This window comes from Physeter macrocephalus, chromosome 14 (genome assembly GCF_002837175.3).
Source record: "Physeter macrocephalus isolate SW-GA chromosome 14, ASM283717v5, whole genome shotgun sequence".
In the NCBI taxonomy this organism is placed as follows: domain Eukaryota; kingdom Metazoa; phylum Chordata; class Mammalia; order Artiodactyla; family Physeteridae; genus Physeter; species Physeter macrocephalus.
Genome location: NC_041227.1, coordinates 119,589,153 through 119,602,179, shown reverse-complemented (window position 1 = coordinate 119,602,179; position 13,027 = coordinate 119,589,153). Strand labels below are relative to the sequence as shown.

Genomic DNA, 13,027 nt, shown 5'->3' with positions numbered 1-13,027 from the left:
CTCCTCACACTGCCACACTTTCACCCCCACACTGAGCCGTTAATCATCTTCTGCACTGTCCTCATAGCCTCATGCTTCTCTGCATGCTGTTCCCTCTTCCTAGATGCCCTTTCATCCTGTGACCACTACCAAACTCCTACTCACCCTTTAAAGCCCAACCCAAATGCTCCTTTCCCTCCGTAACTTTTCCTGACCTCCCCAGGCCAAATCAACTGTCTGCCCATGTGCTCTCCCAGCACTTATAAATACCTCTATTTCAACCCTGATGTTCAACCCATTTGCTTGCTTATCTGTTTCTCTTTCTGGATTGTGAGCTCCCTGATGGGGAAGCACATATCATATTCATTTTTCCAACAATAGTGATTAGCATAACATCTGGTACAGAGTAGGCATGCCATTAATGTTTCTTTATCCATCCATTCAACAAATATTTACTGAGCTCATACCACAACCTGCGCGCTGGAGACTCAGCAGTGAACAAGACAGGCCAGGTCCCTACTATCATGGAGCTTACCTCCTAGTTAAATTCCTGGAAATTCACACAAACCTCCACCAACATGTGCCCTGGGTTGTATTATCATAGTATTGCAAAGAGCCGTCAGCCCTAGTAGGAAAGACCTATTCACTTTCCTACATGAGTATAGGAACGGGACAGAGAGACTAGGGTGGGGGGTTGGACTGCTTAAATGTAGGCATTAACTCTCAACACTATATTCCCCTAATATTCATTTACCAAGGCTTTAAAACTTGGCTCCTAAACCCTACAGAAAGGTGACTCACTCTGCAGGATTCTGAATCAGGAAGAGGTGGGCGAATAATAGAAATCTGACTGTTAATCAGAGGAAAGGCAGGGAGCAAGGGGGAAGTAACCTGAATTGGTCTGAAAACCATGCCATTGTGTGAGCAGATGGGCCCCAAGCTGGTGGAGGAGAGGGTGGTACACAGCCAAGCTCAAATCGCAACTAGCTGGCAGCCCTGTCCCCGGTGACCCCAGTGGGTCTGATAAATGTCTCTTGGCCACTATGGGTCCCTCTGGATGGGTATCACCCACTAAAGGATGAGTGATACCAGCATAATCCTCTAGGAACCACACTGGCATTCAAGACTCAGACACACCTTCACTGTGTGTGTGTGTGTCTGCTTCCCAAGAAGGAAGGGAAATACAACCTCACCTGCCCCAGCTGCCAAGGACATCTCGAGAGTAGAGCTACCGGGCTGGCAGAAGGGTGGAGAAAGACTGCATTCTGAGGTTGGGTTCCCTAGTAGTATAGCTTGTGGTGAGGATTCTTGTTCCAGCGACTTACTGGGGAAGCAGAAGGGCAGGGCAGGAGGCCAAAGCTGGCGGGAATGCGGTCTCATCCGGAGACTCCCCTCAGCCTGATGCCATGGTGGGTTCAGGAGCATGAACGGCGCTACAATCACCTTGAGGCAAAGGGACTGGCTTTGTGTAACCCCCTTCCCCATCAGTCATTAGCCAAGCTCGGAGAGCAATCCAGCTCCTGTCAGCTGAATGTAATTCTCCAGAGAAGGGGCAGCTGTGAGGTACTACCAGTAGCCCTACCAGCAGCTGGGGGATGGGTGGGCCAGCCGGCAGAGTGGGACCCCACAGTATCCGCTACACCCAGCTTTTGGCCACACCTCCCGGATAGGGAAAAGACATCACAGAGGCCTGGCAGCACTCAGAGGCCTCAGCCTCCTCTGAAACGCTTGTCCCATAGTGTTTCCTTTGTGAGGCTCAACAAAGCGATCTTTGAGAAGACGTGTGCAGGCCAGCCAGGGAGTGAGGAGGTTGGGAGTGGAAGTAACAGGCCAGCGCCCGTAGGCTGACTCCAAGGCCCCGGCAGGGTCAACCCTTAAAAGGAAGCCACAGTGTGGTAATGTCACAGGACTGGCACCCCTCCAGCAAAAGGGGTTCACAGGAAAGTCAGGGGAGGAGGGTGGGAAATGAAGAGAAAGTGTAAGAAAGAGGAGATAGGGAAGAAGGCAGCAGGGGAGGGGTGGGGGAGGGAGGAGGAAAGGGAGGAGCAGGTGTTCCAGGTCAGAAGGAATGAAGTCACTCTCCCTATATAGCTTGACCTTCTGGGCTGACGCCTCACTCCGCCGCCCTCCTTTAGAAGACAGCCCTTCCTCTGACTTCCCACCTCCTCCATGAAGCCGCCCAGGCCTCCCCTGTCCACGGCGAGTCTCTCTCCGGAGGACTCCTGTAACACCCACTTCCAGGATCTGGGAGGTTCTGCCTCGTGCTGTGAATTCTCCTTAGGTAAGTTAATGGAGAGTAAAACTTATCTTATTCATGCCCCTTTATCCCACAACACTATGGCACACAGCACAGAACCTGGCTCACGTGGGTGCCTGATCAATCTATGTTCATGGATGCGGCTGTGGATGTGGAAGAGTCCCCTGAGGACAAGGACGCATGCCCTGATGTTTGAGGGGTGCTGATACCGTGCGACCACGAAGACCATGCCTCCGGTGGGGAGGAGAGGACAGGGACGGCCAGGGGCTGGAACAATGGCCAAGCAATAGTGCTCCTGCCTCATGAGCCCCTGCTTGAGCAAAGAACAGACCAGGCCAGCAGCTCTGGGCAGGGCCAGTGGCAAGCTGGGCTATAAGCCTGGCCAGGTCAGGAATCATGCATGACCCCCGTTCACCCACATGGGCCGAGTGCCTGGCACAGAGCAGGTGCTCAAGGAGCATGCGTTCCTGAGTATCTGTCAATGGAGAATGTGATGATGGCACCACAGGGTCCAGACCTGAGGTCGGTGGGCACCCAACACCCTGGCAGGAAGGGAGGGGGAGGCCTCTGAGAAGCTGAAGCGGCTGTCCGGGGTTCCCTCGTGTAATTGGCAGGAGCACACTGAGGACAGGCTGTTCTTGAACTGCTGGGAGGCAGGAACCAGCGCTGCTGACCCCGGCAGCTTTGTTTTGTGGCTTCAGTGTGGCCGGCAGCCAAAGGAAATGCACTCTGGCCGGGGTCCCTCCCACATGCCTCAATCAGACCAGGAACAATCAGGCCACGGAGCAGAGGACCTCCCTCCATCCCTGGTGCCCCCGTAGGCTATGTGTAGGCCTCTCCTAGGGTAACCCTCTTCCCCTCAACCCCAAACTTCTCCTCAAGGGTCTCCCATGTCAAACGTAACCATTCCCTTTGGAAACTAGAATATGATGTAAATACTAATATTAGAAGGAACTGAAATTTCTGCCTCACACCCTAATTCAGATTGATCTGTGTGTGTGTGTGTGTGTGTGTGTGTGTGTGTGTGTGTGTGTGTGTGTGTGTCTGTGCATATCTGATCTCTCTTTCCCATAATCTTTCTGATACCATTTTTCTCCAATCTCTCTCTCAAATTTTGTTGGCATGAGGAAAGGAAACGACTGTATAGCACAGGGAGGTCTACCTAATGCACTGTGGTAACCTAAATGGGAGGGAGTCCAAAAGGGAGGGGATATCTGTATGTGCATGGCTGATTCATTTTGTTGTGCAGTGCAGGCTAACACTACATTGTAAAGCAACCATACTCCAATAAAAATTAATTTTAAAAAATGAGTACAGGAAACAATGTTGTAGATAATAAATAGGAGCCATTTTTGTATTACTTGGGCATGCTTTAGTATGATACACATTTACCTTCCTCATCAGGCTTTTTGAAAGGCTGATGTTAAAGTGATCACCTGGGTAAATTAGCTCAGCTGGTTAGAACGCCAATGCAAGTGAAGCCAATCTGGGTCATGGATTTGATCACCCCAGAAGCCGATTATAATCTCTCTTTGATTGGCCACACAATACACCCACAAACCGGTCCCAACCAATTTGCACATATCTCCGATCTCTCTCTCACAAGAGGGATTAAGCCACAGTGACCACAGCCCAGCAGAAATGTATCCCCAGTGCCCAGGAACAACTCAGACTGCTTAACTGCCTCTGGGAGTGTGGTCAGTGTGTCTGCAGATAAAGACTACATTAACATTAGCTGGACTTCTTCTAGCTGGCGAAGTACCCCAGGAGTGGGCTTTGGGGCAAGGTGAAACCAGCTTCAGATTACCAGTGGGCCTCAAGATTTTACTGAATCTTGTAATGAGAAGGACAAAACTCAGTACCGCGCAGGTAGAAGGACTCAAATTCATAACCCCCAATCTGCAGGCTGGGACTCTCTATAGCAGTGCTCTTCCAATAAACATCTGTGCTGTCCAAAAGGGCAGCCGCTAGCCACACATGGCTCCTGAGCGACAGAGAAATGAAATTTTTTGTTTTTTATTGAATTTGATTTAGATTTAAATGTACTTAAACTTTACTTTTGAGTAATTTAAATTTAAATAACCACCATATTGGACAACAGCGACCTAGAGTACAAGAAGTTATAGCATATCAATAGTGATAACAAAATAGTACCAACGTGTAATAAGAGCTCACTATTTTCCAGTCATTGTCCTAAGTATACTGGCACATTAAATGTGCTCCAATATCTTGCATATACACTACTATTTTCCACATCTTTTGTGATGAAAAAATAAATTCACGTAAAATAATTGTCTGAAAATAAATGTTACTAACTTCACTACATATTCTGACATCATGTAGTTTCCAAACCTATATATACTAAAAATTTAATTACCATCAGTCAGTGATTTTTTTTAAACTTAAAAAGGGGTTGGTCCATATCCTCGAAAAGATTAGGAACCAGTGACAAAATACTAGCAGAAGGGCACATGAAGGAAAAGAAGAAAAAACTGTCTTCACTTTCAAGTTTCCCCACGTCTTCCCACCCTCTTCTAGGAGAGAAGCCCCCGGAAGCAGATGCTCATTTTTCTTCCTTGTGCCCCTCGAGCAAGGGCAGAGGAAGCTGAGAGGATTAAAGAGAAACTCATTTCTGTTTCCTGCCATTCGAGTGGCACACCATCCACTCGCTCTGCCCCCGGGCCTTCCTGTGCCCACCTCAAGCCCTGGCCTGCATCCATTTCCAGAGGCTGCAGATGTGTGAGCGTTGCGGGGGGGGGTACCAGGATGGGAGGGGTGTGCAGTTCTACTCACCTGAGCACATCTCCCCCTTGTAGCGGACACAGGAGAAGTCATCACACTCGCAGTACTTGCCCGTGATCTTGCCAAAGTCACTGCTGTGGCAGACGCACTGGCCACAGAGACACTCGCCCCGCTGGCTGCAGATGGGCTGGCCCTCCCGGGGGCTACACTCGTCCTGCTGGGAGGGACGGTAGTCCTCTTCTGAGCACTCACACTGGGACCCCAGCCAGCCAGGCCCGCAGCGGCACACCCCACACTCAAAGGTCCCGTTGCCGTTGTTGCAGTGGTGGCTGTGAGGCTCAGCCTGGGCCTGGCAGGCACAGTCACAGTCGAAGGTGACCTGGACGGTGAGGCTGTCTTTGAAGCCCACAGGCTTGATGGTGAAGGACTTCTCCTTCTCCTGGGGGCAGCCACGCACCTTGGCCTCAATGCTGAAGCTCACCTGGATGGAAAGTAAGATCGCATTCAGACACAGGTGGACCCTGTTGACACTCCAGCCCTGGAGGGAAAGAAGCTGTTCCCTGCCCTGCCCAGGAATACCCAAACTGGGTGTCCTGTCCCCCAGCAAGCTGGAGTTCCTCAGCCTTCCCACCACCGCGGTCTGCAAAGCCAAAGCAAGAGCCTGGGGATAGCTGTGCAGTTGAGACATATCTGGCTGGGTGTAGACATGGTTTACAATCACGAGATAGCTTTTTTCTAAAATTCCATACGTGAAAATAAACCAGCTCAAGCAGAAAAGAACCTTTGATCTTACAAACGCTCTGCCGTGGCCAAATAAGCTAGCGGGACTGATTCCGTAATATCATCAAGATATACAAAGCACTATTTCACACCACACAGTGGCCAACCACAGGCTCAGAGTCTATTGTGCCATTTCCACAAAACATTTCATCACTTATGCAATCAAACATGTTTCAGGCCAATATTTTTTACATAGGGTATGTGCACATGTGCCTAGAAGATAGAGAGATGGATGGATGGAAACAGATATATAGACAGAGATGATGTAGATATAGATGATATAGCTATAGATATCCCCTCTTTTTTTCCACCCCTTTCACCAACCCCTCTCCCCTAAGGCAGAAGCAGAGAAGAACCAGCCACTAAGGAAGGAAAACTACAGATGGACTGGAGAGGCGAAATGAACATTTGCACTCTGACGTTCCAGGAGGGTGGATATTTTGTGTGTGTATGTGTTTATTTTTTTTTCTTTTAATTTTTATTGGGGTATAATTGATTTAAAATGTTGTGTTAGTTTCGAGGGTGGCTATTTTTGCCTATTCTGTTTGCTGCCAAATCTTCAGCAGCTGGAACAATGCCTGGCACAAAGTCTGTGGTCAATAAATATATATAGATGACACTGCCGTTTTACCTTGTGAAGCAAAGAAAGGCATTACCTTAGGGGAGGCTGGAGACCAGTTAGGGGCTGAAGGTAAGAAATATTTTCATTTGCAATCAACTGTGCATAAAGAGAGGTAACCTAAATGCAAGTTTTTAAAAATCCTGATGGTGAAGTTACTTAATGGATAGAGAAGGTTTAGGCAACAGAAGCCTCAGAGGAAAAGGCTGGCAGCTCCATTACATCTAACTTGTAAGGATGTTCAGAAAGAAGGTACAGGGAAGGAAGGGGTGGGTGCCCACAGACGCTCTGGAGCACAGGCTAAGGTCAGAGCTGCAGCCTCAGCCTCTGCCCAGCCCACCTCACCGTGTCTCCAATCTTGAGTCCGACACAAGACTTAAGGCCTGGGATGACCTCGTTGTTGAGACAGGTGGCGTTGAAGGATAAGGACAACTCCTCAGGGAGGTCACGCACTTCCAGCTCTACTTTAGAGCGGATTTTCTGAGCAGAAAAGGGCAAGAGAAGATAAGAAAATGGGCTGAGAGGAAATGAGTAGGAGCCAATTACAGCCCAAGCAAAACCTCCCAGTTGGTCCTGGACTCACCTGCAGTGCCAGATGCTGAGGTCCACCTGCAAGCTGCCAGAGCATCCCTAGGAGCCTGTTTCCTGCTATATTTCCAGCCCAAGACTTGCTCTCTCTCTTTCTCCACTTGCTTCTAGGTGAGTCTGGGTAAAATCTAAACCAGCTACGCCCTCCTGCAGGCCTCACGGACGTGCAAGAAGGGAGTGCCAATACTGGTCACCTTGGCTAGGAGCACTTTCTACCTGATTTTTCATCAACCTCACATTCCTCACGGGTCAGCTTCCTCTTTGCTCTATTGTTGGAGCCCAGATCTCCATCACTCTGCACCCGCCCCCCTCGATTTCAGGGCCCTGCTCTTCCTCATCACCAACCCCATCCTCTCTTTCTCTTCCACCTTCTCTAAGCTCTTCCCCCATTGTTCCTAAGCCTCCTTGGCATTGCCTTCTGAACCATTTCTATCTCAGAAGGCTGCGTTCCTCCCAGTGCTGGCTACCACTTCCTGGCCTCTGGAAGAATAAGAGGAAGGCAGTGAAAGCTGCATGGTGGACTTGCAGCCAGGACTCCCAAATCTGAGCCCTCCTGGGTAATGCCAAGTGAAGTGGACTCTTAGCAGGCCCATTCCCAGTGTAAGACACTTACCCCGTAAGCATCAACAATGAGCTGGAGGACATTGCTGGAATCAGTAGACAGAACCCCCACTGTGGTCCCTGGGATGAGCTCACTATAGTTCTAGAAAGGAAGACAAAGATGTCCGGGGATGACTGATGAAGCTGGTGGTCTCCAAAAGCCCTCCCCAAACCAGACTGAGGGTCTTGAAATGTAACTTGAGGGAAGGATGGCATATTTTACTTGTCACTGCCAGGAATATATCTAGCAGTTTTTCAGCACTGAGCAAAATTATAGACAACCTCTCACACCCCTCTTCCCACTGAATTACTCCCCTCCACCACTGCAAACATCAACACACCTATCCTGCCAGGTTCAAAGTTGGAGGAGAGAGACCGTCGAGAGGAATCATTAGCTCCTGGGTCTTTCCCAGTAGGTACCATGGCCAAAGCTGGTGTGAGCTGGTTCCCTGAGACAAGTCCACCCATCACAGGCCCCACTCCCACTCCAGGAAGCCCCAAAGGCATAGTCACCTGGTAGAGATTGACTACATTTTCAGTCACTGCAAAGATCAAATTGATGTTTTTCTGGGACAGCTTCTCGGTCATCAGCCCCAGAGAGGGATAATCCTATGAAAAGAGAGGATGTTAGTTAAGAAGTCTATTCACATACATCCATGGATTCTAAGCCTCAGGATTTGGGTGATTTGGGCCATGGCCCTGACAGTGGTGGGATTTAAACCTTTTCACCCCATGACAATGTGAGGCAAACACAAACCCAGCTGTGAACTCTAAGGATAGATAAAGAGGTACAGGCTGGTAGTGTCAAAACTAAGCACCTCTGTCTTCCTACTCAAATTCAATGCATTCGTACCAAGGAGCAGCTTCCATGGGTCAGGTACTGCCAGACCTCGCTGTTTTGAAGCTTCCTCCCATTTTGCGGCTACTGACAAACGCCTTGGGTTGTTGCTTGCAATCCTTCACCATGTGGTCTCAACCTTCCTTTCCAATCATTCACCTCTCTCCCCCTTCTACTTACCACTGAGCTGGCCCACCGTCTTTCTCCCACCTCGAGTGGCCTTCTTTTTGGTAATCCTCCTCCTTCCTTAGGACCCAGCTCAGGCCCCACCTTCTCCAGGAGGCCTTCCCTGATCATCCCAGTTCATAATGAGCTTTCCTCTTTTGAATACCTAAAATCCTCATCAACTATTCTATCCAGTTAGCGGTAATCATGCATCTTCTGTTATTGGTACCACATCTCCTCGACTAAACCAAAATCTCCCTAAGGGTGGGACCTTATATAGTCTTGTTACCTCCCTTGGCCACTGGTAAGGCCCTGCACAAGACTAGGTGTCGATTGTTACAGACTCGCCCATTGCCTGGTAGTGCTCGACCTGTATATGGCTGACACCAAAGAATTCAAGCCAAAATGGGGGTGCTGGTAAATTATGAACATGTCCCTGGAATCCTAGACCTTTCAGGGAGCTCATGAGATCATGCAACTCAGGTTCCTTTTCACAGATGTACCTTTAAGCCACCTAGATGAGGTAGCTGCTATATTGTCTTTAAGAAATGAAGAGTTCACACCTCCCTCTAGATACTCAGAGTATCAGCATTCTGCAGGGCTCTACGTTTTCTTTATGGCTTACTGCAATTTCTCCTGTTTCAATGTAAACTCCTCTCCTCTTATTTAACCTTCTATAGTTAAATAAAAACAACTTATACAGAAAACAACATAGAAGTCTTCTTATAAGAAGTCTTCTCATACAGAGCAGTGATTCCCAGAGGGGAAGGGGTTGTGGGGAGGGAGAAACAGGTAAAGGGGGTCAACTGTATGGTGACAGATGGAAACTAAATGTTTGGTGGTGAGCACGCTGTAGCGTACGCCAAAGTAGAAATATAATGTTGTACCCATGAGACTTATATAATGTTATAAACCAAGGCTAAAATAAAAGATAAGAGGAGTATTAGGGGACATCATTGTCTGTAAAAACACAAAAATAAAACCCCACTACTCTGTTCTCTGTATCTACATGTTTGGTTTGGTTTGGTTTGTTCACTTATTTTTGTTTTATTTTTTATATTCCACACATGAGACTTATATAATGTTATAAACCAATGTTACCTCAATAAAAAATAAATTAAAAAAAAAAGTCTTCTCATGTATCAGCTAAACCATCCTTTAGCCTTCTTTTATTCCAGCTAAATGACTCTGAGCCCTTTAACGTTTCCTCACGGGACTGGCTTTCTATGCTTTTGATGATCTTTGTCTCTTTTTCCTCTGTCTTCTTCCAATAACCACAAGTGAGCATGATATTCCAAGAAGGGGCTAATCCATGCACAGTCGACAGGATGGCCTGCTTTCCAGCTGGACCTGCAAAAGTCCTCTGGGTCCACTATGGATGCCATGACGATGCTGCTGGTGCTGGAGGCAGTGGTAACACCGACCACAGTCAGGACCATCTCTAATGGCTGTACAGGTGGTACCCTGGATGAGGGTGTCCAGTAGGTGGGAAAGGTGAGGGCGGGCTCTAAAGAGCCCTGAGCCTTTCCCAGAGGAAGGGCTGCCATTTTCACCTTCACACAAAGACTCTGCCTGGGTTAGGGCAGTCCTGGCCATAGTGAATAGGAACCATAGGTGGTACCGAGAATCTCACCATGGTAGTGGAGGCAGCATAATGGTTGTCACTGCCCACATGACACTGCCCATCGTTGGGCTGGACAATGCCTGCCAGCCTTCCATCCAGCGCTATATGGGTCTTGGCATCAGTGGTAAACACCAGCAAGTGGGAGGCATCATTCCTCCAGCCAATCTTCTCCTGTTAAAAAAAAAAAAAAAGGCAAAAGAGAGACAGCGACTTTAGCCATGTCCCTGGTACAAAACAAAGACCCAAGAAGCTCCCCATCTGAAGGGCTAGACAAGTTGTCTTGGAGAAAGGCCTCAGTCCTAGTCCTTGGAACATAAGCTGGAGTTTCCCAACTCAGGGGTTTCTGTTCTCTTAGGAAAACAGTCTCAGGGCTCATTAGTTCAAGCAGCTGAAAGACACCTACTTCAACTCCAAATAGCGCTTCTTCAGTGATAATCACATGGCCCATCTAGAAACCCATCTGCATCTGCAGAGCTGGGTTGGGCTGGAAGAAATCCCATCTGGACATCTGCCCACTTTGCTGAGGTTAAGTGAACCCAGCCTTGACTCTGATACACTTCCAGAGAAGACCCTCTCCCCAGAAAACATCTGGGACCACTGAGGTTCAAAAAGGTATCAGCTCTGGCCAGGGAGCAGATGCAAGCAGAGGTTGCCTATCAGGAGCAACTTGTTGCTCATATTGTACAAAGCTCTGCTTAGTTCCTATCTCCTGTTTCACATAGAAATCCCCACAGTTGAGCCACTTCCTTCCCCGTTTTGATCTGCACCACCCACACCTGGCACTCCAGGCCCTCCAAACTCACATCACAGACGGTAGCCTGCATGATGGCATCAAAGCCACCCTCTGGGGCATCTCGGTTTCGTGACACACTCTGCTTCTTCACTTCTTCATTGAAACGGGTCACCTGGTCAGTTAGCGTCAGCACATGTTTGTAGCCAAACATGGGCAAACAGGTGGTCTTCATACTGGGGAGGGAAGGAATGATTTACGCAGACATCTGATGGAAAGGCTGCATGCGGAGTGGGAGGGCAAAGAGGGGGACAGATAGAGACAGTGGAATGCCCAGGCGAGTTCTACACAACTACCGTTACCCAGACAGTTTAGACTCCAAACCCTTCAAATTACCGAGGCATCACATTGACCTAATCTCCAGCTAGATCAGAGGATAAGGGAGGGAACTGTGGAACCAGACTACCTGGGTTCAGATCCCAGCTCCTTGACTTACTAGTCATGGAACCCTAGGCAAGCCTCTCTATAGCTAACCTATAAAGAAATGGGGACATGATAACACATATCTCATAAGAGTTGTGAGGCTTAAATGAGTTAATAGATGTAAAGCCTTTAGATCAGAGTGAGGCTCTAGTTGTTGCTGCTATCACTTTATACTTAACACTTCTCTAAAGTAACATTAACACAACAACAAAGCACAAGTTCATCAATAACTTAATGTCCCTGAACTATCAATACATTGATAGATCTGTGCCGAACAGGAGCATTTCTGTCCCCAGCCCAATGGTTTGTTTAATTGATGGCTGACACAATTTCTCGGGAACCTTACAATCCAGACAGAAGGTTAAAAAAGCACATCAGGGGGCTTCCCTGGTGGCGCAGTGGTTGGGAGTCCGCCTGCCGATGCGGGGGACGCGGGTTCGTGTCCCGGTCTGGGGGGATCCCGCGTGCCGCGGAGCGGCTGGGTCTGTGAGCCGTGGCCGCTGAGCCTGCGCTCCACAACGGGGGAGGCCACAGCAGTGAGAGGCCCGCGTACCGGAAAAAAAAAAAAGCACATCATATAACTCTCGAATCTAAAAAGTAAATTCATACCTTGTCAGGCTCGGTAACCATCATTTTAAATTATAATCCATGGATTTGCATAGTCTCCAACAGATAAATAAGCCATTCAGTTGTAAGTCAAACTCTCAACAGAGGGACACATCAATTTATGCTATTAGAGGGTTCAACAAATATCATTTCCACTCTTTCCTATTCCTCTAGGACTTAATTCCTTGCCTTTTAACCCTGCAGGACTCATATTCTGGATAACGAGGGCAATGATGACAACAGCAATGGAATCAATCACTCTGAAATCATAACCCCTCTATCTACTTATACTATTTATTCGTGGCCTAGACCAAGAAGCTGATGGATTTCCTTTCTAGGTCTCCAAACAGCCTTGGACTCTATTAATACAACACTCCAGGTCAATGGGTTGGCCCACTTGCCAGACAGGGAGACCATGGTAGAGAGGAGATATGATTTGGCCAGAAGGCAGCCAACAAAGTTACCCTAGACTAGAAAGAGGAAGCAGGACTTGGATTTGTCTGGGGCAATGGGGAGAGATGCTGCCCTGGCTTCTAGAAGGGAGACTTACTCATAGCAGGGGTTTTTGAGGGCCTCTGGCGGGGAGATGTACATGTATGGTGAAACGGGCTTGTCCACAAAGGCCCCGAAGCCAATCCGCAGGTTACTGGTGAGCTTACGCATCTGGGAGGCCAGCTTGGTACCCAGGTTCTGGATGCTCCACAGATCATCCTTCATGGAATAAGACAGGTCCATTAAGTAGTAGATGTCCACGGGGTAATCCTCCACCTGCCGAACTTGGATGGAGAAATTCTTCGAATCATCTGCAAGGCAGAAGGACGTTAATTCTTCTCCTCTTCTCCCTCTAAGACTTAAGTAGATTTGGACACAGCTGGGATGAAGTAACTTTTTATTTTTATTTTTATTTTTTGCTGCACCCCTCGTCTTGCGGGATCTTAGTTCCCCGACCAGGGATTGAACCCGGGACCTGGCAGTGAAAGCGCCAAGTCTTAACCACTGGACCTCCAGGGAATTCC

At 48.4% G+C, this 13,027-nt stretch overlaps 1 protein-coding gene across 2 annotated transcripts in view; it reads right to left on the bottom strand.

Annotated features, from left to right (window-relative positions):
- The window catches only part of ITGB3 (integrin subunit beta 3), a 54,396-nt gene that overhangs the window by 16,166 nt on the left and 25,203 nt on the right, over nt 1-13,027 (bottom strand). For both annotated transcript variants that reach the window (XM_007100232.3, XM_024130364.2), the window contains exons 4-10: nt 12,562-12,814; nt 10,996-11,158; nt 10,202-10,363; nt 8,079-8,174; nt 7,579-7,668; nt 6,723-6,857; nt 5,030-5,459 (exon numbers count right to left, since the gene is read on the bottom strand). In XM_007100232.3, the coding sequence (XP_007100294.1) occupies nt 5,030-5,459; nt 6,723-6,857; nt 7,579-7,668; nt 8,079-8,174; nt 10,202-10,363; nt 10,996-11,158; nt 12,562-12,814 (1,329 nt within the window). The remainder of the gene's footprint in view (nt 1-5,029; nt 5,460-6,722; nt 6,858-7,578; nt 7,669-8,078; nt 8,175-10,201; nt 10,364-10,995; nt 11,159-12,561; nt 12,815-13,027) is intronic.